This window comes from Molossus molossus, unplaced genomic scaffold, assembly GCF_014108415.1.
Source record: "Molossus molossus isolate mMolMol1 unplaced genomic scaffold, mMolMol1.p scaffold_m16_p_8, whole genome shotgun sequence".
NCBI lineage: Eukaryota > Metazoa > Chordata > Mammalia > Chiroptera > Molossidae > Molossus > Molossus molossus.
In genome coordinates, this window is record NW_023425402.1 from 65,321,041 (window position 1) to 65,348,933 (window position 27,893).

Consider the following 27,893-nt stretch of genomic DNA (forward strand, 5'->3'; position numbering starts at 1 on the left):
GGAAGGAGGGTCTCAGGAAGTCTTGACAGAAGAGATTGCATTTGAACTACATGATAAAGGATTTGTGGAAGAAGATGGGAAGCCATAGGGTCAGGTTTTTGAAGCAGTGGGAACAAAGGGAAGCTCAGAAAACAAGAAAATATCCAGACTTTTCTGGAGTTTGAGGTGGTAACACATAATTTAAAAAGGTAGTTTGAGGCCACATGGTGAAGGAGCCTTGAATATTATACTAAGGAATCTAAATTTATTTTATACTGATGGGAAAATAGTAGAGCATTTTAAGTACTGCAATTAAAAATTCATGGTACATTCTAGGATGGTGATTCTTAGCATGCACCAGAATCTCCTGGTGTGTTTGTTAAAACAGAGATTTTAACACTCTCAGAACATCTGATTAGGTAGGTCTCCCATGGGGCACTGGACTTAGCATTTTTAACAAGTTCCCATATGGTGCTAATGCTGCTGGAGATGCCACTCCTAGAACCACTATTTTAGGAAGATGTATCTGGCAGGTGTACAGGGGAAGAGTTGCAGGTTGAGTCCACAGGTAGGTGGATCAGATGAAAAGATTAGTCCAGGTAAGAGGACCAACATACCGGAAAAGAAGGGGGCGTATACAAACATTTCTGTAGAGGTAAATGGACAAAACTTTAAAACTATTTGGATGTGAGAGACAAGCCACAAAAAGAGAGAATCACACTTATCTAATAGGAATGATAAAAAGCATAATAATCCTGTTATTTGAGACTGAGCAGGTAGAAAGAGGAGAAGGTTTGAGTATAGAAAAATAATCATGAACTTGGTTTTGAAAGGCTGTGTTTGAGGCACTGACTGAGTGGTCTTGGGGAGATGTTCACCAGACCTAATTCATGGGTCTAGAGTGTGAGAAAGAGAAGTTAGAATTAAAGACACACATTGAAAAGCCACAGGCACAGAACCAATTGTTGAAATGATGGAGATTGGGACGGAGCTCAAATATTAATGAGGTGAGAGCTGAGGACAAAGCCTCAAAAAAGAAGACAAAGAACGAGGAGGTAGTGAGAGAACTAGGAGAGTAAGGTATCCTAGAGGGCGTGGGCTTAAACAAGGAAGGGATGACTAGCTGCTTTAATTGATGAGAGACTGGGAAGTTGGGAAAGACAGAGGGAAGACCATAGATTTATCTATTGGCAAGTCATCAATGACTTTTGATGGATTCATTTGGAAAGAACTAGGAGGGGCATACTCAGATGGCAAAGAACAGAAAATTTAGTGGAAAGTGAGAAGTGGACCAGAATGAGTGGATTGATGACTGGAGAAACTTAGGTGGGAGATTTATGAGAGAGATGAAGCAGGAGATTGAAGGGGAAGTAGGACCATAGGAAGTTTACTCTAGTGTCCAAGAGACCTGAGCAAATTAATAGGTGAGACTAAAGAAGAGAGGTGGGGGTGGGAGGGAGAAAGGAGAGAGAGAGGTGAGAGAGAGAGAGAGAGAGAGAGAGAGAGAGAGACGCAAGATTATAAAAAAAGTTATTAAGGGGCTAGATTTAAGGGCTAAAACATGGAGGTAGAGAGGGGTGCAAACCAATGTCTTCTCAGTAAACCAAGTAAAGGGATGATCTGTGGAGACTAAAGAGATGAGGAGAAGCTATGGGTGAAAGATAAGGAGCAGAGGTTTAAAACAGTCATTTCCTTAGGACTATACTAGAATTTACACTTTCAGTCCTTTCTGTCATTACTCTTGATTTAGTAGTGAGCTCCTCCACATGGCTTAGAAAGGTCACTCCAGGCCAGGGGAAGAGTCAGGCCACAGTGTGGCTGAGGGTCTTGCCTATAGACTCCTGGACCGAGGGTACAGTCTGGTATGGATGCCACAGAGATTCTAGGAGACACAATTCCACACTCATTTCCTGATGGGTGGCCTTTGCTGTAAACATAGATTTTTAACTTTTAATTTTCTTTTTCAATTGCACAATTGGTCATTTAATGAGCAACATTCTTTGACATAGCTCTTCAGGTAATATATTCTATCATTTAATCACTATACCTCATTTAGCTGCTTCAAAACTTTCCCAAATTTGACATGTACTCTTACCTTAATCCTGGTAGAGTGAGAGAGTGTATTCAAGGCTTAGCTGGGACACTTCTTAGAATAGGAGACCCCATGTGTCTTAGGCAATATAGCAACACATTGATCAAAGTAGATTTAGATTATTTCTTATTTGCTTATGTTTCACATTCATAATCAAAGACCTAGGAAAGTGTCAGTGTATTCATTCCAGTTTTTTTTTTAGAGAATGATGAAGCTTGTATAATCATGAACTGAAAAGACAAGCTATCTGTACTGTTTGTGCTTGAAAGGAGTAAGCTAGGTAATCAGAGTAAATGATTTTAGCTCACGTTTGCAAGCAGTAGATGGCAGCACACCACTTTTTTATGCTTTATGTAGTCATGCAATACCCCTGGAATCTGTAAGTATCTGGAGCCATAACCTCAGACTTAATCCCACATGAAAGCCAGTTATCAGACATTTGATTTATAAGTAATAAGAAATTCTTCAAATGATTTATTTGAGCATTCTTTAATTGCAGCGTTATCTGAAATGGCTAAAAAATATTTACTAGTTCACTTATTATTACTTCTACAAAATGTCTGTTTTTATATGATAATGTTTCTTTGTAATGAGGTACGACAAACAAGACCAGAAATAGAAAACAGAACACCAAATAACAAGCCTTAAACAAAATAGAACAAACAAAAAAACAAGACTACACATACTTACAAACTCTCCTGAACCAACTACATTCAAGAATTAAGAAGTTGCACCCCTTATCCCTGTCCACTCACAAGGCTGGTCAAATTCCTGCCTCTTGGTTTTTTACAACCTAAGTATGTTCTCGGCACCTAATGAGCTTTTTAAAAGCCAGCTTAAAGTCTTCATTAAAACTTGTGTAGAGCAGAGGGTTGATCAGAGAATTAACATAACCAAGCCATGTAAAAAAATCGGCCACTTCAGAGGATACAGTATAGATGCTTAGACCTACAATCAACTCTTTGATGAAAAATGGCAGCCATGACAAAATGAATGCACCCAAAATCAACCCTAGGATGCGTGCTGCCTTGCGCTCTCTGGTACTAGAGATCTGTTGGCGTTCTCCTGGATGATCTAGATCATTGTCAAAGGGAGGGATCCTGAAGGAGGTGTGGATCTTTTCAAACTCTGTGGTAGGGTCTGAGGTGGAGAAGTCAGACACACAGAAGGTCTGTGTAAGTTTACAATTCGCAAATGAATTTTGGCTATCTGTGCTCCTGTTGCTTAAGTGCCTACTTGACCCTCTTTTCTGGTAAAGGTTCTTGGCTGCGTGGTAAATCCGGTAATAGAGAATCAGTATCAAAGTCAAGGGGATATAAAATGCCCCGAGAGTGGAGTAAATGGTGTAGATGACATGGTCATGCTGGATGGTGCACTGACTGGGGGGTGGGCTGAGTTGGCGGTGGCTCCTCCAGAATAGAGGGGGCATGGAGATGAAGATGGAGATAGTCCAGACAGTGAGGATCATCAGTCCTGCCCTCTTGGCAGTCCTCTTCCTGGCATACTCAATAGCATTGGTGATGGCCCAGTACCTGTCCAGGGCAATCACACACAGATGGAGGATGGAGCAGGTGCAGCAGGTCATGTCTACACTCAGCCACACTTCACAGATGAAGTACCCTAGTTTCCAGCTGTCCATGACAATGTACATGATACTCAAGGGCATAACTAGCACTGCCACCAGGAGGTCTGTCACGGCCAGAGAACAGATCAGGTAGTTGGCGGGCTGGTGGAGCTTCTTGGTGGTGCAGATGGCCATAATTACCGCTACATTTAGCAACATGGTCAGGGTGGTGATGATCACCAGAGTCATGGAAATGAGCATCTTCTCGGTGATGGTCTTGGCTCTCACAGCCACACTGGCTTCTGTGGTACAGTTAGTGATGTTCATGGTTTCTCTGTCCCAGTTTACACTGTGGAGAAGCTTTTGGTTATTTTCCTTCAGCTGGAAACTATGTAGACTTGAATGTCCTTCATTCGTAGGAGGCTGTAATTCCTTCAACTATGTAGTTTCCTGTGTTCCATTTTGGGTGGGTAATGGGAATCGCCACAGCATTTCTTCTGAATGGAAGGGTCCTGGAAAATAGTATGCTACTGGTTAATGAATGAGAAAGACATATTCTTTTTCCTGCAATATATGATAATATTTTGGTGTTCACAAATTCTCTACATAATTTTGATATAATTTTCTTCTCCTTCTCTAAATGTAAACTTCATCTTTACTTTATTCCTCAAAGGATACTTTTTATAAGTTCCCAAACTCTTTCCGATGAGGACATTACCAAATTTAAGTCTATCTTTCCACGTGAATGTCTTTCTTATTTATATTTATTATTTTATACACGGTGCACATTTATATATATATAAGGCTTTTATTTTACATTTGGAAAAATATAGTCACATTATATCATGCTTTAAAATTTTGGGGATCATCACATTAAAAAATTAATAATAAGCAGAAGCATATCGGGTTTCTTTGATGTTCATGGCAAATTGTTCTCAGAGTAATACAGCAAATCGACTGTGAAACAGCATCATCATTAAGCTCAAAGATCTCTGCATTTAAAAAAATGTTTACTTTTGGTTAATATGTCTGTTCTATCTCTATATATTGGATAGCTGTGATTAAGTTGGGTAGTCAATGAGAGAGTCAATGACATTTATTGAATGCATAGCTGTAAGGAATTTTTAAAAAGTAAAGTTAAATATAAATGTATATTCGCAAGACAATCAAAATTCACATGGAGATATTCACAGCTAATGGCTGCTGGTGAGAACACCAATCAAATCCTCTGGTTAGACTCTATGAGACTAGGTCCAGAAAAACTTTGAAGAAAAACTGGTGTTTTGGCAGTTTTAAAAAGGGACAGAGATTAATGTTGATTAGTACTGACAGACACAGTGATTTCATTGAAAGATGAGGGCAGGAGCAGGTGAGGTATATATGAAACAGGAGTGAAAGTGGTGAGGGTCTTTGGGTGGAGTGGGGATGAGAAGCTGGGGGGCAGGAATCAAAATTTGAGGCCTCAGTGAAATACAGCTCAGGATTTACGTCTCCTGCCCATAGGGCAACAAGAGGGGAAATGGGTGTCCTTTATCCTTTAGATATAGAAAACAAAAGAAAATAATAATGATTTCACTAAAGACCAAGAACAGGGCAGTTGTTTTAAAGACAGACTATATCTTCCTGCAGTTAAATGAGAAGCATTTGGCCTCTCAGTGTCCATTATGCTTTGATAGTGTTTTCTGTGGATGTACCCACTATTGGATGTCTTGTGTTTCTCTAGTTCCTCCAGCAGATGTACTCTACCAACAATCCCCTCTTTCTGGTAAACGTTTTTTGTTTTCCCTGCTGGTACCTTGCCTTCCTTTTATAATTAGTTTAGATGTGCATTTACTTTTGAGACCAGGCTTAAAGACAGAAACATCTAGGCTCTGGAGTCAGACAGACCTGGCTTCAGTTGAGCCAGCTCCGAGCTGCTTGGGACACCCTCTCTATAGTCCTGCCTGGGTCCCATGTGTTTATTTCTCAGTGTTGACCTCTTTCTCTTTAACAAAATTAAATAAAGTTGTATTTTTCTGTAAATATTAATCCATAGTTATGTTTTTCTTGGATTCTTGAGGTTGGCTGGAATGAACAGTTCTCAACTGAAAGCTTTTCAACTCAGGTTGTAAGATTGAGTATAGAGAGCAGCATGAATAAGGGATTTAAAACTTTAGAAATTTCAATTTGATAATAGAGGCAATTAGAAAATGTAATTATTTTGAAAGCAGGCAGTAAAAATAATCAGAAATAATTCAACTTTATTTAACTTTTAAAAGCTGCTCTATTTATCTGAGCTCCCATAATTCCTAATTATCATTTTTATGGCGACACCATTTTGTTCCAATTTTTCATCTTCCCTCAGCAGACTATACATTTCTGGAGGGTAGAATGTAAGCCTGATTCACCTTTAAAAATTTTTTTTTCTTTATTGATTTTAGAGAGAGAGGAAGAAAAAGGGAGAGAGAGAGATAGAAACATCAATGAGAGAGAACATCGACTGGCCGCCCCCTACATGCTCCCCACTGGGGATCTGGCCCACAACCTGGGCATGTGCTCTGACTGGGAATCGAACTGGTAACCGCTTGGTGCATGGGTTGATGCCCAACCACTGAGCCACAGTGATGAATCGGCGAGGCTGATTCATTTTTTTAACTGCCTCTAGTTAAATGAGCAAAAACATTGCAGTTTGGTGAGAACGACCTTAGCTCTGTAATGTGACTTTCTGGTTTATTTTGTGCCCAGGCCTCACAGAGTAGGAGTCAAGTTTTCTACCCTTGTGCTGTCATTCTCCCCAAACTCCTGCACACATCCAGCTTGCCATCTTTTATTGCATAACAACACACATAACCCATTCTTTTGGATAGCTGGGTGAGATCACCTGGGGAGCAATGATAGATTGAACAAGTCTGAGAACTGGTCTTAGAGCTCGTCACTGCTTAAAGGTCAGGTCCAGAAAGAGTAACCCACAAAGCAGATATCAGCTACTGAGCTGGAGGAGAACGAGGGGAGATCATTCCATCCCAAGATCATGTGAAGAGAGTATATCAATTAAGAGTGATCAACTGTGTAAATACTGCTGACAGGCTGTGGTGGTGAGAACTGATCACAGAACTGGGCATTACGAATGACATTGATGACCTTGACCAGAGCAGTTTGGTGCAGTAGTGGAGATGAAAGGCTGAATGGGGTTTCAAGGGAGAATGGGAGAAGAGAAAACAGACAGCGAATAGAGCAATTTAAGAGTTTTGTTGATAAGGGGAGCAGAGACATAAGGTAGTACTGTGGAGATGTGGTGTCAGGGTTGTTTCGTTTTTAAGATTGTCTTTTTTACCTAGGCTGTTTACTATTTTCTTTTCTGCTGCACACAATATCCTTTATACTGGGACAAAAACATTTTTGGAGTGAATGAAATGTGAAAGAGGAAGCAGGAAAGCAGTAACGAAGGAGGCTGGTGTCCGTCAATGGGGCCTGGGGACTCCAGGCAAGTAGAATTCCTTGAGCAAATTAGGGATCACACCGGGGGCAGTGAAGGGCCAAAGAAACAGCCATACTCAGAAAATGATCTGAACTCAATTGTCTTGGCTTCCTTTTAACCTTCTTAAGAAAATGACACATGGTTTTATTATAATCACTACCAACTCCTTAGGGTAGTATGATTTCTAATTGGAACAGTGTTGGTTAAATGGTCCCCGAAAATCTAAGTCTCTTTAGCTTTTCACATAGTAGGGGAGGAGGGACTATATTAACACCTTACTCAAACACATTCTGCAGAACCAATCCAAATATTAATAATAACACATCAAACTTTTATTATTTCACCAGAATAGAAAATTAACTGCAATAATCATAGTTAAAACGGACGTATCGTACCAGGAGTTGACACAGGAACTTCTTGGGGGTTTGTGACTTTCAGTTTCTGCTCTAAGTATGACATAGAAAATACCAGTGCAGTCCAAAGCCATATTTCAATGGCTTTTTATTAAAATGAGGAATAGGAGAGAATTGTTCTAAACTAAACAGATTAGTGCATGCTGCTCTCTTTTACCAGGATACTTCAGGGCCTCTGGTTGATACCGTCCCAGTGATGGTCAGAGCATCAGAGAGATGAAGGAGGTCATGAGCACACTCAATTCATTTTTAATTTTACTATCTTATCTAGTCTTCTCTTGGTTCCAATAACTATTCTGAATTCACCATATTCTTTCATCTCTTCTTTGATTGTTTCCATTTTGCCCAAATTTCTTCAAATCATTTTTAGAAACATCCCCAATATGTGCCAATTTCTTCTTTTTTGTTATTTCAGGAGTGGCAGCTTGCCCTCACATTACTGATTTTCTCTCTCTAATTGTTTGTTAAATTCACTTCCTTAGCGTTCATAAAGACTTTTATTCTTGTCTGTCAAGGAAGGGAAGGGTGGCTAGAAGTATGTTCTCAGTTTGATCTCAGTGGGAGCAAAGGAAGATGTAAAGGAGATATTAGAGTGTGGTGTCCTATATTCTCTTTTTCTTATTTATTTAAATTGTGATTGGGACATAATGTGGTTATTATGAGCTTATTATATTAATATTAACAGAAAAACATCATTGCAAAAATTCAAACAAAATTGAGTACATAGAGTTTAAAGAGATGTTTGTGTATTCTAGACACAAGTCCACATATAAAAACATTTGTCAGAAAAACAGTTTGTGAACATTTTATTCCATTCTGTGGTTTGCCTTGTAGTTTTTAAATGTTTTTTTAAAAAACATTTATATATATATATATATATATATATATATATATATTTTTTTTTTTTTTTTTTTTTTTTTTGAGAGAGAGAGAAACATTGCTTGGCTGTCTCCTGCATGCCCCCTACTGGAGCTCGAGCCCCCAACCCAGGCATGTGCCCTGACCAATGACCTTTTGGTGCATGGGAGCTGAACCACACTGGCCAGGGCTGTCTTGTAGTTTTTAATGATATCTTTTGATAAGCAGATTTTGATTTTAATGAAGTCTAAGTTATCTACTCTTTCTTTATTATTAGAGTTCCCTGTGTCCTAAGAAGTCTTTTCCAACCTCAAGTTCACAAAAGTATTTTTCTACATTTTCATCGAGAAGTTTAATAGCTTTCCCTTTTAGGTACATGTTGGAGGTGGTCACAGAGAGAACATGACTGCTGGTTGATGAGAGAGCTGGACCTGGACAATCAGAGGAGCCCATCCCACCCCGTCCTTGGAATGTACCTCTTCCTACTATTCTCAAAGCTGGAGCCATTTTTTTTTTTTTTTATGAATTTTTATTTATTTTTTTTGTTACAGATATTTTAACTTTTTACCCCATTGGCACCCCCACCCCACCCCACCTCCGCCCCGTCCCCGGCTTAGTTGTCCATGTCCATTGGTCATGCATACATGCATATAAGTTCTGTGGTTTATCTCTTCCCCCCCCCCCACCCCCCATCCCCTCTTCTGAGGGATGTCAGTCTGTGCCCTACTTCCATGTGTCTGGATCTACTGTATTCCTCAGACTGTTCTGTTCATTATATTCCGTATATAAGTGAGATCATGTGGTGTTTGTCTTTTTCTGCTTGGCTTCTTTCACTTAGGATAATACTTTCCAGGTCCCTCCATGTCGTCTCAAAGGATAAGAGATCTTTTTTTCTTACCACTGCATAGTACTCCATTGTGTACATGTACCACAGCTTTTTGATCCATTCGTCTACTGGTGGACACTTGGGCTGTTTCCAGATCTTAGCTATTGTAAATAGTGTTGCTATGAACATGGGGGTACATATATTCTTCCTGATGGGTATTTCAGGCTTCTTAGGGTATATTCCCAGCAGTGGGATCACTGGGTCAAATGGAAGTTCAATTTTTAATTTTTTGAGGTAGCACCATATTGTTTTCCATAGCGGCTGCACCAGTCTGCATTCCCACCAGCAGTGTATAAGAGTCCCCTTTTCTCCACACCCTCGCCAACACTTGTTGTTTGATGATTTGTTGATGGCGGCCATTCTGACAGGTGTGAGGTGATACCTCATTGTTGTTTTAATTTGCATCTCTCTGATGATTAGTGATGTTGAGCATTTCTTCATATGTCTCTTGGCCATTTGTATGTCCTGTTTGGAGAGGTGTCTATTCAGCTCCTCTGCCCATTTTTTAATTGGGGTTTTGTCTTCCTTTTGTGGAGTTGTATGAGCACTCTATATATATTGGAGATTAACCCCTTATCTGATACATCATTGGCAATGATGTTCTCCTATACAGTGGGTTGCCTTTCCATATTGATGATTGTTTCTTTTGCTGTGCAGAAGCTTTTTAGTTTGATGTAGTCCCATGTGTTCATTTTCTCCTTTATTTCTGTTGCCTTAGGTGATGTATCAGTGAAAATTCTGCTCCGTATGATGTCCGAAATTTTGTTGCCTACATTTTCTTCTAGAATTTTTATGGATTCACGGGTCACATTTAAGTCTTTTATCCATTTTGAGTTTATTTTTGTGTATGGTGTAAGTTGATGGTCTAGTTTCATTTTTTTGCATGTGGCTGTCCAATTTTCCCAACACCATTTATTAAAGAGGCTGTCTTTACTCCACTGTATGCTCTTGCCACCTTTGTCAAATATTAATTGAGCATATTGCCTCGGGTCCATTTCTGGGTTTTCAGTTCTGTTCCACTGGTCTATATGCCTGTTCTTGTGCCAGTACCAGGCTGTTTTGGTTACAGTCGCTTTGTAGTATAACCTGATATCTGGTATTGTGATCCCACCTACTTTGTTCTTCTTTTTCAAGATTGCTGTGGCTATTCGGGGTCTTTTTTGGTTCCATATGAACTTTTGAAGTATTTGTTCTAGTTCTATGAAATATGTCGTTGGTATTTTGATGGGGATTGCATTGAATCTATAGATTGCTTTGGGTAGTATGGACATTTTAATTATGTTAATTCTTCCAATCCATGAACAGGGTATGTGCTTCCACTTTTTTATATCTTCCTCTATTTCTTTTTTCAATGACCTGAAGTTTTCTGCAAATAGGTCCTTTACTTCTTTGGTTAAGTTTATTCCTAGGTATCGTAATTTTTTTGGCGCGATGGTAAATGGGATTGTTTTTTCAGTTTCTCTTTCTGTGAGTTCATCATTGATGTACAAGAATGCCATTGATTTCTTGACGTTAATTTTGTATCCTGCTACTTTGCCAAATTCATATATTAAGTCTAATAGATTTTTGATGGAGTCTTTAGGGTTTTCTATGTACAATATCATGTCATCTGCAAATAATGACAGTTTCACTTCCTCCTTTCCAATTTGGATCCCTTTTATTTTTTCTTCATGTCTGATTACTGTGGCTAAGGCTTCTAGTACAATGTTAAATAAGAGTGGCGAAAGTGGACATCCCTGTCTTGTTCCTGTTCTTAATGGAAATGTTTTTATTGTCTGTCCATTGAGTATGATGTTGGCTGTAGGTCTTTCATATATGGCATTTATTATGTCGAGATATGATCCCTCTATTCCTACATTGCTGAGCGTTTTTATCAGAAGTGGATGCTGGATTTTTTCAAATGCTTTTTCAGCATCTATTGATATGATCATGTGGTTTTTATTCTTCATTTTGTTTATGTGGTGTATCACGTTTATTGATTTGCGAATATTGTACCAGCCTTGCATCCCTGGAATGAATCCCACTTGGTCATGGTGAATAATTTTTTTGATGTATTTCTGGATCCGATTTGCTAATATTTTGTTCAGGATTTTGGCGTCTATGTTCATCAGGGATATTGGCCTGTAGTTTTCTTTCTTTGTAGTGTCTTTTTCTGGTTTTGATTTAGAATTATGCTGGCCTCATAGAACGTGTTTGGAAGTCTTCCTTCTTCTTGAATTTTTTGAAATAGTTTGAGGAGAATGGGTGTTAGTTTTTTTTTTGAATGTTCGGTAAAACTCCCCTGTGAAGCCATCTGGGCCTGGGCTTTTGTTTGCTGGGAGAGTCTTGATTACCTCTTCAATTTCCTTAGTTGTTATTGGTCTGTTCAAGTTTTCTATCTCTTCCTGGTCCAGTTTTGGGAAAGTATGTGTTTCTAGAAATTTGTCCATTTCGCTTAAATTGTCGAATTTGTTGCCATATAGTTGTTCGTAGTAGTTGTTAACGATCTTTTGTATTTCCGTGGTGTTGGTTGTTACTTCTCCTCTTTCATTTCTGATTTTGTGTATTTGGGTTCTCTCTCCTTGTTTCTTGGTGAGTCTAGCTAAGGGTCCATCAATCTTGTTTATCTTTTCGAAAAACCAGCTCTTTGTTTCATTGATCCTTTGAATTGTTTTTTTGGTCTCTATGTCATTTATTTCTGCTCTGATCTTTACTATTTCCTTCCTTCTACTTGCTCTGGGGTTTTCTTTTTGTTTGCTTTCTAATTCTTTAAGTTGTGAGGTTAGACAGTCAATTAGAAATTTTTCTTGTTTTTTGTGGTAGGCCTGTAGTGCTATGAGATTCCCTCTCAGAACTGCTTTCGCTGCATCCCATAGATTTTGTGTTGTTGTGTGTTCATTTTCATTGGTTTCCAGGAAGTTTTTAATTTCTTCCTTGATCTCCTCGGTGACCCATTCATTGTTTAATAACATGCTATTTAGCCTCCATGTGTTCAAATGTCTTTGCATGTTCTTGTTGCAATTGATTTCTAGTTTCATGCCATTGTGATCTGAGAAGATGCTTGATATGATTTCAATCTTCTTGAACTTGTAGAGATTTAGTTTGTGTCCTATCATGTGGTCTATCTTTGAGAATGTTCCATGTGCACTTGAGAAGAATGTGTATTCTGTAGTTTTGGGGTGTAATTCTCTGTAGATATCTATTAAATCCATTTGGTCTAGTGCTTCATTTAGAGCCTCTGTTTCCTTGCTAATTTTTTGCCTAGAGGATCTATCCAGTGCTGTCAACGGGGTGTTGAAGTCCCCTGCTATGATTGTATTGTTGTCGATTTCTCCTTGGAAGTCCTTCAGAAGATTTTTAATATATTTTGGTGCTCCTATATTGGGTGCATATATGTGTATCAAGGTTATATCTTCCTGTTGGATAGACCCTTTCAATAATATGTAGTGGCCATCTTTGTCTCTAGTTATGGTCTTCATTTTGAAATCTATTTTATCATTTATGAGAATTGCTACCCCAGCTTTTTTTTGCTTTCCATTTGCTTGGAAAATTTTTTCCATCCCTTCACTTTCAACCTATGTGAGTCTTTTGTTGAGAGGTGGGTCTCTTGTAAACAACATATAGATGAGTCATGCTTTCTTATCCAATCAGCAACTCTGTGTCTCTTTATGGGAGCATTCAATCCATTTACATTTAAGGTGATTATTGATATGTACTTATTTATTGCCATTTTTGTTTAGTGTGGTTCTATTTTTCTTCCCATTTCTACTGCTAATTACAGCAGTCCTTTTAACATTTCTTGCATTGCTGGTTTGGTGCTAATGTATTCCCTTAGCCTTTTTTTGTCTGGGAAGCTCTTTATTTGACCTTCTATTTTGAATGATAGCCTTGCTGGGTAGAGTAGTCTTGGATTCAGATTCTTGTTTTTCATGACTTTGATTACTTCATGCCATTCTCTTCTGGCCTGTAGTGTTTCTTGTGAGAAGTCAGCTGAGAGCCTTATGGGGTTCCCTTTGTAGGTAACCTGTTGCTTATCTCTTGCTGCTTTTAGGATTCTCTCTTTGTCTTTAATTTGTGGCATTTTAATGACTATGTGTCTTGGTGTGGGCCTGTTTGGGTTCTTCTTACTTGGGACTCTCTGTGCTTCTTGAACTCGAATGCCTTCTTCCTTCACCAAATTAGGGAAGTTTTCTCTCACTATTTTTTTGAATATATTCTCTATCCCTTGCTCATTTTCTTCTTCTTCAGGGACTCCTATGTTGCGAATATTATTACGTTTCCAGTTGTCCCATAGTTCTCTTAAGCTGTCTTCCTGTTTTTTAATCGTTTTTTCCTTTTGTTTTTCTGATTGGTTGATTTTTTCTACCCTGTCTTCTAATTCACTGATCCGGTCATCAGCTTCCCCTACTCTGCTTTTTAAACCTTCCAATGTGTTTTTCATTTCTGATATGTCATTTTTTATCTCTTCTTGTTGGTTTTTAATTTCCAATTGGCTTATTTTCAGTGTCTCTATGTCCTTACTCATGCTGTTCAGCTTCCTCAAGATCATGGCTCTGAATTCTAGCTCTGTTAACATGCCTAATTGCTCCACATTGATCTCATCTTCGGTGGAGGTGTCTTGCTCTTTCATTTGGCTTCTGTTTCTGTGTTTCACCATTTTGGCTATCACTGTGGGCTTTGGAACCTGTCAAGTTCTCCCTGTGGGTGTTGGTGTTCTGCTGTTTGTGGCTCCCTCTCCTGTGTTTAGATGAGCGAGGGAGGACCCACGTTGAACACCACTGTAAGTCTTACTTTCCTGGTTAAAGTTGCCAGCCCAGGAAACGTACCGTTATCCTCTAGCTTTTTGCCTGGAGGCTAGCAGTCCAAGTTAATTGATGAGTTTTGGGTTGTCAGTTGGTTGAAAAACTCCCTCTGGTGCTCTGCCAAGGGGCTTTCACGAGGGTGGGGCAGATGATGGTTGTTAGTGAGCCTCAATTAGCACTTTAATGGCCCACAGGGTGGGGTTGGATCTCCGAGGGAGGGGCTGCTGCCTCTCCTCAGAGCCCTGGGAAGGAGCAATGTGGCCACCGTCCTGAGTGGCTGCACTCAGCCAAAGCTCTGAGTGCCTTCCAGATCCCGAGTGTCCCGACACAGCTCTAGTCCTGTCTGCCCTCCCTCTGCCGGAGCCGAAGGTGAGTGGCTGTGGCTGTTTCAGCCTCTGTCCTGGCTGCGCTGTGGAGCCGCCTGGGAGTGTGACCCGAGGGCGCCGCTCCCAGCTGAGGCCGCTGCTGAGCTGCAGACCGTGGGCTCCCAGCCCCGTCTCGCGCCTTCGCAAGCCTACCGGGATAGAGTCAGTGTCCCTCGTTGTATGGTCCTCCAGGCTGCTTTTCTGTTGGTTTTTCCCGTCGATTTGTCTGTGTTATAGTTGTAATTCCAGTTTGGTTCTGGGAGACGGTCTGTGTAGCTCTGTTCACTCCGCCGCCATTTTTCGGTTCTCCTGGAGCCATTTTTAAAGACGCAGCCTTGAGAGAGCAACGTGTGGTTGAGACCATCTAAATGGTGTATGTGACTGAACTCTGTTAGGGCATCTGTATCAACTTTTGAGATTTGGACAGGCAGGTACAAAGACTTATTTGTCTTGCTGTCATCCCAAACAAGCCTCATATGTAATTCCCTTGCTTATTAAGCCTGCCACCTACCAACCTGAAGAGGTCTGCCTCTTTCTTCCATTTCTCCTTGCCCTCTGTTTACAAGTGTTAATTTCCTGAATTTTTGAACCAATAGTTCATGATCTGTCTGGGATATGTTTTTGCATTTGGATGTGGGGTAAGTGTTGAGGTTTATTTTTTTCCCCATTATGTGGATGTCTACTTATTTCAGCACATTTTGTGGGAAAGATTTTCTCCATTAAAATATGTATCAGGTTATTTCTATACCCTCTCTTCTGTTATGTTGATCTACTTTTATGTCAATACAACACTGTATTTATTACTGTGACTTTTGTAGTATGTCATGGGATCAGGTGACATGAGTCCAACTTCTTTCTTCTTTTTCAGGATTGTTTTGGCTATTCTAGGTTCTATTGATTTCCATATAAATTTTAGAATCAAACTGTCAATTTCTAAAAAAAAATAAATCCTGCTGGAATTTTAGTTGAGACTGTGTAAAAATTATAAAATACTTTAAGGAAAATTAAAATTTATCAATATTTTATGTTCTCTGATCCACGAACAAAGTGGCATTCTTTATTTATTTTGTTTGTTTGTTCGTTTTTTTTATCTTCACCTGAGGACATTTTTCCACTTTTGTTCAGATAGAAAGGGAGGGGGAGAGAGGAAGACAGAGAGAGAGAGAAACATCAACGTGAAAGGGACACATCTAGTGGCTGCCTCCTGTGCAACCCCAACCAGGGCAGGGGATGAATCACAACTGAGGTACGTGCCCTTGGCTGGAATCAAACCCATGACTCATTGGTCCGTGAGCCGACGCTCTAACCGCTGAGCCAAACTGGCCAGGGCTATTTTGGTATTTCTTAATTTCTCTCAGTAACATTAGTAGTATTCAGTGTAGAGGTTTTTCCACATATTTATTTAAATCTATCCCTATATATTTTAATATTTTTGATGTTTTTGCAAGTGGTACGTGTATTTTAATTTCTATTTTTTTTGCTTGTATAGAAAAATACAATAAAATTTTGGATATTAATTTGGAATCTGAATCTTGCTAAATACCCTTATCAATTCTGGTAAATAATTTGTAGAGTCATGATTTTTCTATGAAAATATATCATTTGCAAATAGAGACCGTTTTATTTCTTTTCCAATTTTATCACTTTTATTTCTTTGTCTTGTCTCATCATACTGGCCAAAAATCCAGTAAAATGCTGAGTGGAAGTAATAAAAGTGGATATTCTTACATTGTTTCCAGGGGAAATGTTCATCATTCACCACTAATGTATTAGCAAAAGTTTTTCTTAGATCCCTTTTACTAATTTGAAGACATTTTGTTCTATTCCTAAATTGCAATCAGTTTTTGCAATAAGGGGGTATTTACTTTGATCAAATCTTTTTCTACTATTGAGATGATTTTATAATACTTTTTTTTTATTCTGTTAATATGGTACATTAAAGTAAATAATTTTGGATGTTAAACCAATGTTTCATTTTTGGAAAAATGCTTGTTAGTTATGGTGTATTGTCCTTTTTAAATATTACTGAATTTGACTTGCTTATATTTTGTTAAGAATTTTTGTGTTTAGTTTTAGAAGAGATATTTATGTGAATGTTTCTTTTTTCTGCACTTATCTTTCCTAGTTTTAGTATCAAAGTAAAGCTGGCCTTTAAAAATGAGGGTTTTTTTTTTGTTTTGTTTTTTGTTTTTTGGTATGTGCCCCTAGGGGGAATCGAACCCAGGACTCTCTGGTCTGCAGGCCAATGCTCCAAACGCTGAGCCAAACTGGCCAGGGCTAAAAATGAGTTTTAAAAACTTTTCTGAAAAAGTTTGATAAATATTGATGTAATTTGTTTTGCAAATATTTGATGAAATGTACCTGTGGATCCTTTGGATCTTGAGTTTTCCTTATGGAAAGATTTTTAATTATAAATTCAATTTCTTTAACATATATAGGGCTTTTTAGGATTTCTATTTATCCTTGTTTCACTTTTGGTGATTTATGTCCTTAAGGAATTTGTTTATTTTATCTAAGTTTTTTTATCCTCACCCGAGGACATTTTTTCCATTTTTTGTTCAGACAGAGTGGGAGAGAGAGAGAGGAAGAGAGAGAGAAACATTAATGTGAAAGGGACACATCGAGTGGCTTCCACCCACACGACCCAACCAGGGCCAGGTACAAACCACAACCGAGGTACGTGCCCTTAGCGGGAACCGAACCCCGGTCTCTCTGGACCACAGGCCAACGCTCCACCCACTGAGCCAAACTGGCCAGGGTTATCTAAGTTTTTAAATTTATAGTCATAAAGTTGGTCATAATATTCCTTTCCTATCCCTTTAATGCTTGTAATATACTCATATAGTGAAATTCTTTCTTTCATTTTTGATATTGATCATTTCAGTATTTTTCTTCATCAGTATAGGTAAGAATTCTTTGCAAAGAATCAGCTTTTGAATGACTTGATTTCCTCTATTATCTATCTTTATTTAATTACTTTCAGCCTTCATATTTATTATTTCTGTCCTTACGTTCCTTTACTTACTGTACCTTCTTTTTCTGGTCTGTTAAGGTAGAAGCTAAGATAAGTAGTTTAAAACTTTTTTCACCAACAACATAAGTTAGAATTATAAATTTTGCTCTAAGCATCCTTTGGGCTCTATCCTAAAATTTTTAGTATTTGTATTTTCATTATTATTCAGTCAAAATATTTTCTAATTCTTTCATGGTTTTTTATTTGACTTATGCAATATTTATGGATGCATTTCTTTTTTTTTTTTTTTTTTTTATCCTCACCCGAGGACATTTTTCCATTTTTTGTTCAGGTAGAGTGGGAGGGAGAGAGAGGAACAGAGAGAGAGAGAGAAACATCGATGTGAAAGGAACACATCGAGTGGCTGCCACCCGCACAACCGACCAGGGCCGGGGACAAACTGCAACCAAGGTACGTGCCCTTAGCGGGAACCGAACCCGGGTCTCTCAGGACCGCAGGCCGACGCTCTAACCGCTGAGCCAAACTGGCCAGGGCTGGATGCATTTCTTAACTTCAAAATATTTAAGGATTTCACAGATTATTTTAAAATTGATTTTTAATTTCATTGTATTCAGGCTCACAAAATAGAGTCTGTATGATTTCAATAATTTGAAATTTATTGAGATTTATTTTATAGCTCAGCTTATAGTCTATGTTGGTGATATTATATGTGGTTTAAAAATAATGTGTATTCTGTGATTGTTTCATGTAATTTGCTTTACAGTATTGTTCAAATCTTCTGTACCTGTACTGATGTTTTGTCAACTTGCTCTATCAATTATCAAGATAAGTGTTAAACTCTCCAACTGTAATTGTGGGTATGCCAATCTCTCAATTTAGTTCTGTCAAGTTTTGAGTCATGTATTTTAAAGATCTGTTGTTAGTTATATACTCACTTAGAATTATGTCTTCTTGAATCGATCATTATATCATCAGGTAATGTGTCCATTTGTCCCAGATAATAGTCTATGTTCTGATGTTAATATAGCCATTCAAGCGTTCTTTTAATTAATGTTTGAATGGTATATCTTTTTTCTATCCTTCTACTTTTAACACACACACATATATATATTTACACACACACACAAATAGATAGATAGAAAGATTAATAGATAGGTAGAGAGAGAGAGAGTGAGCTTTTTATATATAGTGAGTTTCTTATAAACAGCCTCTAGTTGTGTCTTGCATTTTATCTTACCTGACATTCTCTGCCTTTTCATTAGGATATTTAGATCATTTAAACTTAACGTAAATTATTGATGTGCTTGGTTTTAATTGTCATTTTTTTTATTTCTTTTCTGTTTAAGTTTCCTTTATGTACTTAGTATTTTGTAATTTTTAGCATAAATTCCTGTGCATGTTATGTTAGATTTATATCTAAGTATTTTATTTTCTTGGAAGTGAATGTAAATGGCACCGTGTTTTTAATTTTGGTTTCCATTGTTTATTTTTATGATATAGAAATGTAATTGATTTTGTGTGTGGATCTTGTATTACACAATCTTGCTTAATTCACTTATTAGTTATAGGACTTTTTGGGTAGATTCTTGGAGTTTTCTACATAGATGATCATGTCATTTGCAAATTGGAACACTTTTATTTCTTCTTTCTCATCTGTATGCCTTTTCTTACCTTACTGAAGTAGCTGGAGATTCTAGTACAATGTTAATTATCAGTAGTGAGAACAGACATTGTTTTCTTATGTCTTATCTCAGAGAGAAAACATTTGGTCTTTCCCTATTAACAGAATAGAGATCATTTTTGGGAAATGGAATGTAAGCAGAAGTGGTATGTGCTACTTTTAGGCCTGGTCTACAAAAACTTGTAATGTATAATCCCTACACTCACTCGCTATACACAAGTTGGATGAGATAGAAGTATCCTCGGTTGCTGAATGACCAGAATACTAACTTGCCCCTTCTGGCTTACATTGGATAGTGATATGAGTGAGAAATAACATTTTATTTTATTAAACCACTAGTATTTTGAAGTTTATCAGTGAAAGTTTATATTACTTACCTTAAGTAATACATTAACTCTCCTTGGTGATTCAATTTTTGGAAGTTTGGTTTCACAATTTGAAAAATAAAGATAATTATATCTATCTACATATTTATAGAGAGAATTAAATAAAATAACACTTGCAAAAGTACTTGCACATTTCCTGGCACCTGAGAAGTACTCAATAGACATTTGTTCAATCGATTGTTTGTTGAGCATGCTCATGTGTTAACATACTAATGGATTTGTTATCTGTGTATTGAACTAAGAAGTATTTACTTGTGTTTGTGTCTTTGAATGTTTAATCTATCCCTTTAAGATTTAGTCTTGGGATTCCAAAATGGCAATGGAGTGAATGGAAGCTAGACAGACCATCTCCCAGAACCAAACTGGAATTACAACTAAAATAAAGACAAATTGTTGGAAAAAAGCAACAGAAAAGCAGCTTGGGAGGACCATATAACCAGGGGCACAGAATCAATCCTGGGAGGTTGCAGAGGCATGAAGGTGGGGGGGAGGCTGGGAGCCCATGAACAGCAGCCGTCTTAGCTCTGTGTAACCTTGGGGTTAAAATCCCAAGCCCACTCCACAGCACAGAGGGCTGGACAGGGTACTAAAATAGCCACAGCCACTCATCTTGGGCTCTGGCGGAGGGAGGGCAGAATGGATTGGAACTGTGTGGGGACACTCAGAATTTGGAGGGCACTCAGAGTTTCTGCTGAGTTTTGGCCATGCAGGACTGTGGCCATCTTACTCCTTCCCAGGGCTCTGGGGAGAGGTAATAGCCACTACCTTGGAGATTCAACCCCACCGAGGTGGGCCATTGAAATGCAAATTGAGGCCCTGGCCGGTTTGGCTCAGTGGTTAAAGTGTCGGCCTGCGGTCCAGAGAGACCCAGGTTCGGTTCCCGCTAAGGGCACATACTTCGGTTGCAGTTTGTCCCCGGCCCTGGTTGGTCGTGCGGGTGGTGGCCACTCGATGTGTCCCTTCACGTCGATGTTTCTCTCTCTCTCTCCCTTCCTCTCTCTCCCTCCCACTCTATCTGTACAAAAAATGGAAAAATGTCCTCGGGTGAGGATAAAAAATAAAAATAAAAAAAAAAAAGAAATGCAAATTGAGGCTCATTAACAACCAGCATCTGCCCCACCCTTGGGACATCCTCTTACTCTGAACACCAGAGGGAGATTTTCATTCACCTGAGAACCCAAGGCTCTTCTAATAAACAAGACTAAGAGCCTCCAGGCAAAAAGATAGAGGATAACTGAACTTTTCCTGAGCTTGCAAATCTACCCATGAAAGTAAGACTTGACAGTGGTGTTTAACGTGGGTCCTCCCACGCTCATCCAAACCCAGTAGAGGGGAGCCACAAACAGCAGAACTCTAACACTGACAGAAAAAAATTGGCAGGCTCCAAAACCCACTGAGATAGTCAAAATGGTGAAACAAAGAAACAAATCCCAAATGAAAGAACAAAAGATCTCTACCAAAGATGAGATAAATGAAATGCAATTAAGCAAGTTATCAGAGGTAGAATTCAGAGCCATGATCTTGAGAAAGCTCAAAAGCATGAGTAAGTACATCAACACCATGAGTAAAGACATAGAAACATTGAAAATCAACCAACTGGAAATGAAAACTCACCAAGAAGAAATGAAGAATGACATATCAGAAATAAAGAACACATTGGAAGGAATAAACAGCAGAGTAGAGGAAGCTGAGGACCAGATCAGTGGATTAGAGACAGGGTAGAATAAAAATCACCAATCAGAAAACCAAAAGGAAAAAACAATTAAAAAACAGGAAGACAGCTTAAGAGAACTGTGGGACAATTGGAAATGTAATAATATTTGCATGATAGGAGTCCCCAAAGAAGAAGAAAATGAGCAAGGGTTAGACGATATATTTGAAGACATAGTGACAGAAAATTTTCCTAACTTGGTGAAGGAAGAAGGCATTCAAGTTCATGAAGCACAGACAGCCCCAAGTAAGAAGAACCCAAACAGCCCTGGCCGGTTTGGCTCAGTGGTTAGAGCATCCGCCTGCGGTCCGGAGAGACCTGGGTTCGGTTCCCGCTAAGAGCATGTACCTTGGTTGCAGTTTGTCCCCGGCCCTGGTTGGTCGTGCAGGTGGCAGCCACTCGATGTGTCCCTTTCACATGGGTGTTTCCCTCTCTCTCTCTCTTCCTCTCTCTCCCTCCTACTCTATCTGTGCAAAAAAATGGAAAAATGTCCTCGGGTGAGGATTAAAAAAAAAGAACCCAAACAGGCACACACCAAGACACATAGTAATTAAAATGCCCAAAATTAAAGACAAAGAGAGAATCCTAAAAGCAGCAAGAGATAAGCAACAGATTACCTACAAAGGAAACCCCATAAGGCTCTCAGCTGACTTCTCAACAGAAATACTACAGGCCAGAAGGGAATGGCATAAAATAATCAAGGTCATGAAAGACAAGGATCTGAATCCAAGACTACTCTACCCAGCAAGGCTATCATTCAAAATAGAAGGTCAAATGAAGAGCTTTCCAGACAAAAAAGGCTAAGGAAATACATTAGCACCAAACCAGCACTGCAAGAAATGTTAAAAGGACTGCTGTAATTAGTAGAAGAAATAGGAAGAAAAATATACCCACACTAAACAAAAATGGCAATAAATAAGTACATATTAATAATCACCTTAAATGTAAATGGATTGAATGCTTCGATAAAAAGACAAGAGTAGCCGATTAAATAAGAAAGCATGACTCATATACATGTTGTTTATAAGAGACCCACTTCACAACAAAAGACCCACATAGGTTGAAAGTGGGACCCAATGATCTCATTTCTAGGAATATACCCTAAGAAGCCTGAAACACCAATCAGAAAGATATATGTACCCCCATGTTCATAGCAGCACTATTTACAATAGCTAAGATCTGGAAACAGCCCAAATGTCCATCAGTAGACGAATGGATAAAAAAGCTGTGGTACATACACAATGGAGTACTATGCAGCTATAAGGAAGAAAGATCTCTTATCCTTTGAGAGGACATGGAGGGACCTGGAGAGTATTATCCTAAGTGAAACAAGCCAAGCAGAGAAAGACAAACATCACATGATCTCACTTATTTGTGGACTATAATAAACATAACAGGGTAGACTCAGAGACGTGGAAGTAGGGTACAGACTGACAAACCACAGAAAAGGGGTTGGGGGGAGAGGGAAGAGATATACCACAGAACTTATATGCATGAATGCATAACCGATGGACATGAACAACAAAGCTGGAGATGGGGTGGGGGAGATGGGGAGGAGGGTGTCAATAGGGAAAAAAAGAGAAACATCTGTAACAAAAATAAATTAATAAAAAAATATTTATTCTTAAGTGGTAAAGTGATGAAATGTAATGCAAACCCACTATATATTGATAAAAATATTATGTATTTGTCAGCCCACTTGGCATAGTTCCTTAGTAAACATTCATAGTTAGCTATGAATTAGACTTCAAGAACTGTTTTTAAGAATATCCATATCACATATATCACAAATTATGCCCACTTTTCCCTTGGATCTTTTGGAAACACAAATGTATGTTTCTAAGCAAAGACTGGGGGACATGAACTTGATACAATTTATTGGCCAAATGATTTTACTACTTTGGTGATGATAATATAAGTTGGATATTATCATAATATCTTAAATAACACATAAAGTGAATTTAGAAAAACTTTCCAAATCTGAGGAATGTGTCTAAAACTTTTATTTTTCATTTGAGTCTTCTCTACCATTAAGCATAGTCATTTTTCGGTTAACCAGCACACATCTGTTTTTCTGTGAACTCTGGTTAGCTTATTGGTTTGGGCTTTTACCTTACCACTTTTGTTGATCGGAACATATTCTGCTTCTCAGACTACTACACAAATAATACTTAGTTTGTTCAGTAAAGAACAAACATTGCTTTTTCTTTCATTCTACAGTCTGTTGTTGCCACTCCATCCCTGGCTGTTGAACTCATTTGGCTTTCTAAAGCCTTCTTTAACTGTGCTTCTTGGGTTTGGCAATTCATTAGCTGTAAGATTCTGCTATGCTCCAAGTAGGAGCATACAATAAGATCAATTTGTAGTATCTACTTTTTAGTAAACTTTAAAGTTTTGGTATACTGTTAGATTTATAGAAAAGTTGTAAAGATAATGCAGAGTTCCTGTACACCCCGTACCTATTTCATCCATTGTTAACATCTTACATTATCATAGTACATTTATCAAAGCTAAGAAAGCTACACTGATTCATTACTATTAACAGAACTCCAGACTATATTTGGATTTAACCAGTTTTTCCATTAATGTCCTCTTTCTGTTTCAATCCAGTATACCACATTGTAATTAGTTATTATATTTCCTCAGTGTCCCTTGGTCTGTGGCAATTTCTCAATTTTTGCTTGTTTTCTATGACCTTAATGGTCTTAAGAATGCGGCCAGGTATCCTGTAGAATGTGGCCCATCTTGGTTTTCCTCACGATTAGACTAAGGTATGGGATTTTGGAAGGAGGTGAAGTGACTTTCTCATTATATCATATCAGGTGTACATAATATCCATGACATCAATGGGGATGTTAATCTTTGTCACTTGGTTAAGGTAGCACTTGCCAGAATTCTATTTTTCCCTTTCCTTACTCTGTTTCTTGGAAGTGAATCCTTCTGGGTGGGGGATTATGCTTCACCTCCTGGAGGGGGAATATGTACATATATTATTTTTGAATTCTTCTGTAAGGAGACTTGTCTCTTCTCCATCATTTATTTACTTATTTAATACTTTATATTTATATATGTATACATTTATGATTCAGTCCCAAAGGGATAGCAGCTGCTAATTTGGGGAAATTACCTTTAGAAAAGTACTGTTGATACCTATTTATATTATTGATTTATGTCGGTATGGACCCAGGGACATTTATTTTATTCTTTGGGTTATAATCCAAGACTATATTATTTGTTTATTGCTCAAATTGTTCCAGTTTTGGCCACTGGGAGTTCTTTTGGTCAGCTCCTGTTGCACCATTTCTTTTATAGGTCTGTTTTCCTTTGTCCCCTGTGGACAGGCTACATCTCTTTAAAAGGTGATGGAAAAAACAATCCATCTTGTGAAGTACAGATAAGTTTATAGTCAATAGAGAGTCTCCATTGCAGGCAAATAAAGTCTTTCAATATGAAGGACACCTGTAGAAGTGTTATTTGCTTTACAGCTGAGAATAATAAAAAATGAACTTTATGAAGTATCTGTCTTTTCAGATAGCGGTGCTTGAGGTTGTATTAGTGAATTAAAAAAATAAATAAAATTACTTTTTTTTTTTTTTACTCAGCTTGATAGAACTGAAGTACTCAATTCCTCAGAGGAGATCTAGGCACCTTCCTGTGCTGTGCATAGATTTTTCTTTTAAACCTGCAGTGTAATGTGCCTTTGTGGCAGACCCAATGGAATGAGCATTTAAGCTGCTTTCAGGGCTAAAGTTTCATACTGTGCTTCCACCTAGGGAAGCATTATTATCTTAGATCACTTGGTACTGCCCCAGCTACCTCTAAAAGTATGTTCTACAAAGGGAGGTTTGCAGGTATCTGATTTTTTTTTTTTCCTAAACGTACTCCAGATTGAGAAGCCAGAGATTGTGTGTTGTATGGAAATGGAAGGTTTAACAGTACAGACCTTGCCCTGGCCAGTTTGGCTCAGCAGTTAGACTGTCAGCCTGTGGACCAAAGAGTCCTGGGTTCGATTCCAGCCAAGGGCATGTATCTTGGCTGCGGTTTGTCCCCTCCCCAGTTGGGGTCGTGCGGCTGGCAACCAGTTGGTGTGTCTCTCTCACATTGATGTTTTTCTCTCTCTCTCTCCCTCCCTCCCACTCTGAAGATAAATGTAAAAATATCCTTGGGTGAGGATTTAAAAAAACACACAAAGAGTACAGACCTCGGTGAATGCATCCTTAGATCTATTGGTCCTCGTGGGTCCTTGAAAAAGGTACACCATACTTTGCGTCTCAGTTTCTCAGGACTTCATTATTTATCAGCATCTTTCAGGTCCAACATCCTATGATTTTTATGCTATTGTTTTATGGTGGCTGGAAGAAGGCTACATGTATATATTTGTTTCAGCTCTAAGAGAAAAGTAGCTTCTAGTTTTGGGGGAAATTATATTATAAATGTGCTGTTGACACCCAGAGTTCCTGACATTTATCTAGTATTGTTATTTTTCAAATTCACTTTCACATAAATTTTCTGGTTTTAGCTTTAATTTTCTATTTTAAATTTGAACATAGAATCTTTCTATCAAACAAATACATTTATCCCTACACTTTGATTCTCATGTTGATATATAGCCACCTCTCTTTTCTTGGTTGGTTCTCTGTTTTTCACTTGTAATGGGTGTTGTGTGGTCTCTCACATTATGCAGGTCTTAGGGTTGACTTTGCTCCAGATTGTCATTTCAAAGATATCGGTATAAAGAATAGCTTTGAAAGACAGAGACTGGGAAAGGGAGGCATGCTTACTGTCTAGTATGATAAAGCATCCTGCCCTTTTGGAGTAAGTGGCAGGATGTTTACTGCCCATTATAAAAGATATGATTTCCCTAAGCTCAGTATGCAGTTTGTAATGCTCTTACTGCATGCAAGAGTCATCTGGCCCTCTTTGCATCATTCTGTGGGAATTTGAGCTTGGGAGACTGGTGCAAGAAAATGCTAATACTCTGGCTACTGCTATTGTTGTAATAAAATCCTTAGTCTATAACACAGTAGTTGCCTATCTTCTGATGGTTCTATGACATTGTGGTTTGTTAGCTTATAGGTAGGGTAAAATCCAGATTTCCACAGTTGGTTCTTTGCAGTGTACTGCCCATTATAAAGTTTTAGTGGGTTGTATAGAACCACTGGTGTGGGGGGATGGTCCTCTCTTGCTCTCTTTTTAAAAAATATGTTTTTATTGATTTTTCAGAGAGAGAGAAAGAGAGAGAGAGATAGAAACATCGATGAGAGAGAGGGACACACTGATCAGCTTTCTCCTGCATGACCTGTACTGGGGATTGAGCCTGAAACTGGGGCATGTGCCCTGGGGTTTCTCAGTCCATGGGACAATGCTCAATCCACTGAGCCACACTGGCCGGGTAAAGGATGGTCCTCTCTTGATTCATACTTGCCTGAGAACTTGGATTCCAAGAGAACTTGATTCAAGTACACATTTAGTCACATTCTAACTTTGTAACATTGGCAAGTCACTTAGCATCTCTGCACTTCTTTTCCTTCTCTTTTTAGTGGAGATGACCTACTTCACAAGATTATTGTGAAGATCAAAAAAGATAATATATACGTGTGCTATCCAGTACGGCAACCATACATGACTATCTATATTAAAATTAAATTAAAAATCAGTTCCTCAGTTATAATAGTACCTACCACTTTTCAAATGTTCAATAGTCACACGTGATTAGATAAAGCAGATATATAACATTTCTACTACTATTCCCGATGCTATTGGACAGTGCTGACAAACTCTTTATACAGTGTTATAGCAAGATAAAATTGTGGTTTTTGTTTGTTTGTTTGTTCCATTGCTATTATTGAAAGGTTGGATGGGGCCTGGTCACCTGCCTTTTTGTTAACTTGTGGCAAGTTTTATGATTCACATGTGCCTTGCAGAGCCCTGGCTTTCTATATACAGTAAAATCTTACATGGAGTTTGGCAACAGAGATAAGTCTGGGAATGAAAACTAAGTCTCATTTTATGTGCCAGGGGCTGCACAAACTGCTGTGTTGAATTTCTAAGGTTGTATCTAGGTTCAGCATGAGATTTCTGTGAATGGGAAGTGATATTTGCTATGGGTATGGGAAGGGGCTGGAGCACATGCACCCTCTATATTTGCTCTTTTTAATCTTATATTTGTTTGTTTACTTTGTATTAGATCATCTTGTCTCAGAAAAGTAAATGTGGTTTGACTTACCTTTTGTTTTGACTTTCCTATAGTTATATTGTCTGACTCCCCAATTTACAATATTTATTTTGTCAATTTTTGCTTCCTTTTCTTTTTTCCTTCCTCAATATTATGATTATTAAGGACACTAAGAGGACTTTTAGTGTTTCTTTTTATCCTCAATGAACCCTTTTAGTTGCCAAACTATTATCAGCTAGTCCCTTCTAGAATAGTTAATTAGACATCACTATTTTCCAGTGAAGTGCTGAGAGGGTCTATAGGGATTGGTAGCACTAATCAGAATTCGAAAGGGTGATGATATCTCTGTAAATATTATAGGATTATATTTATTGTTTTCTTCTTAAATAGCTACAGGTGAAGCACTTCAGGTGTAATAGGACAGGCATATAGTTCCACCTTATACAAACTCCAGCTTGTGGGTCCTGGTTCCTGTAGTGCTGGCTGATGCAGAGGTGGTGGCCAGACTCAGCCGAAGAGTTATGACTGATTAGTGATCAATAACGAGTAACTAGCCTACACTGGTATCTGA

General features: G+C 38.4%; 1 protein-coding gene across 1 annotated transcript in view; it reads right to left on the reverse strand.

Annotated features, from left to right (window-relative positions):
- Nucleotides 1-2,640: 2,640 nt before the first annotated feature.
- HTR1E (5-hydroxytryptamine receptor 1E) overlaps nucleotides 2,641-27,893 on the reverse strand; it is a 97,206-nt gene continuing 71,953 nt past the window's right edge. The window contains exon 2 of the mRNA XM_036249179.1: nucleotides 2,641-4,147. Coding sequence (XP_036105072.1) covers nucleotides 2,865-3,962 — 1,098 coding nt within the window. The 5' untranslated portion in view covers nucleotides 3,963-4,147 and the 3' untranslated portion in view covers nucleotides 2,641-2,864. The remainder of the gene's footprint in view (nucleotides 4,148-27,893) is intronic.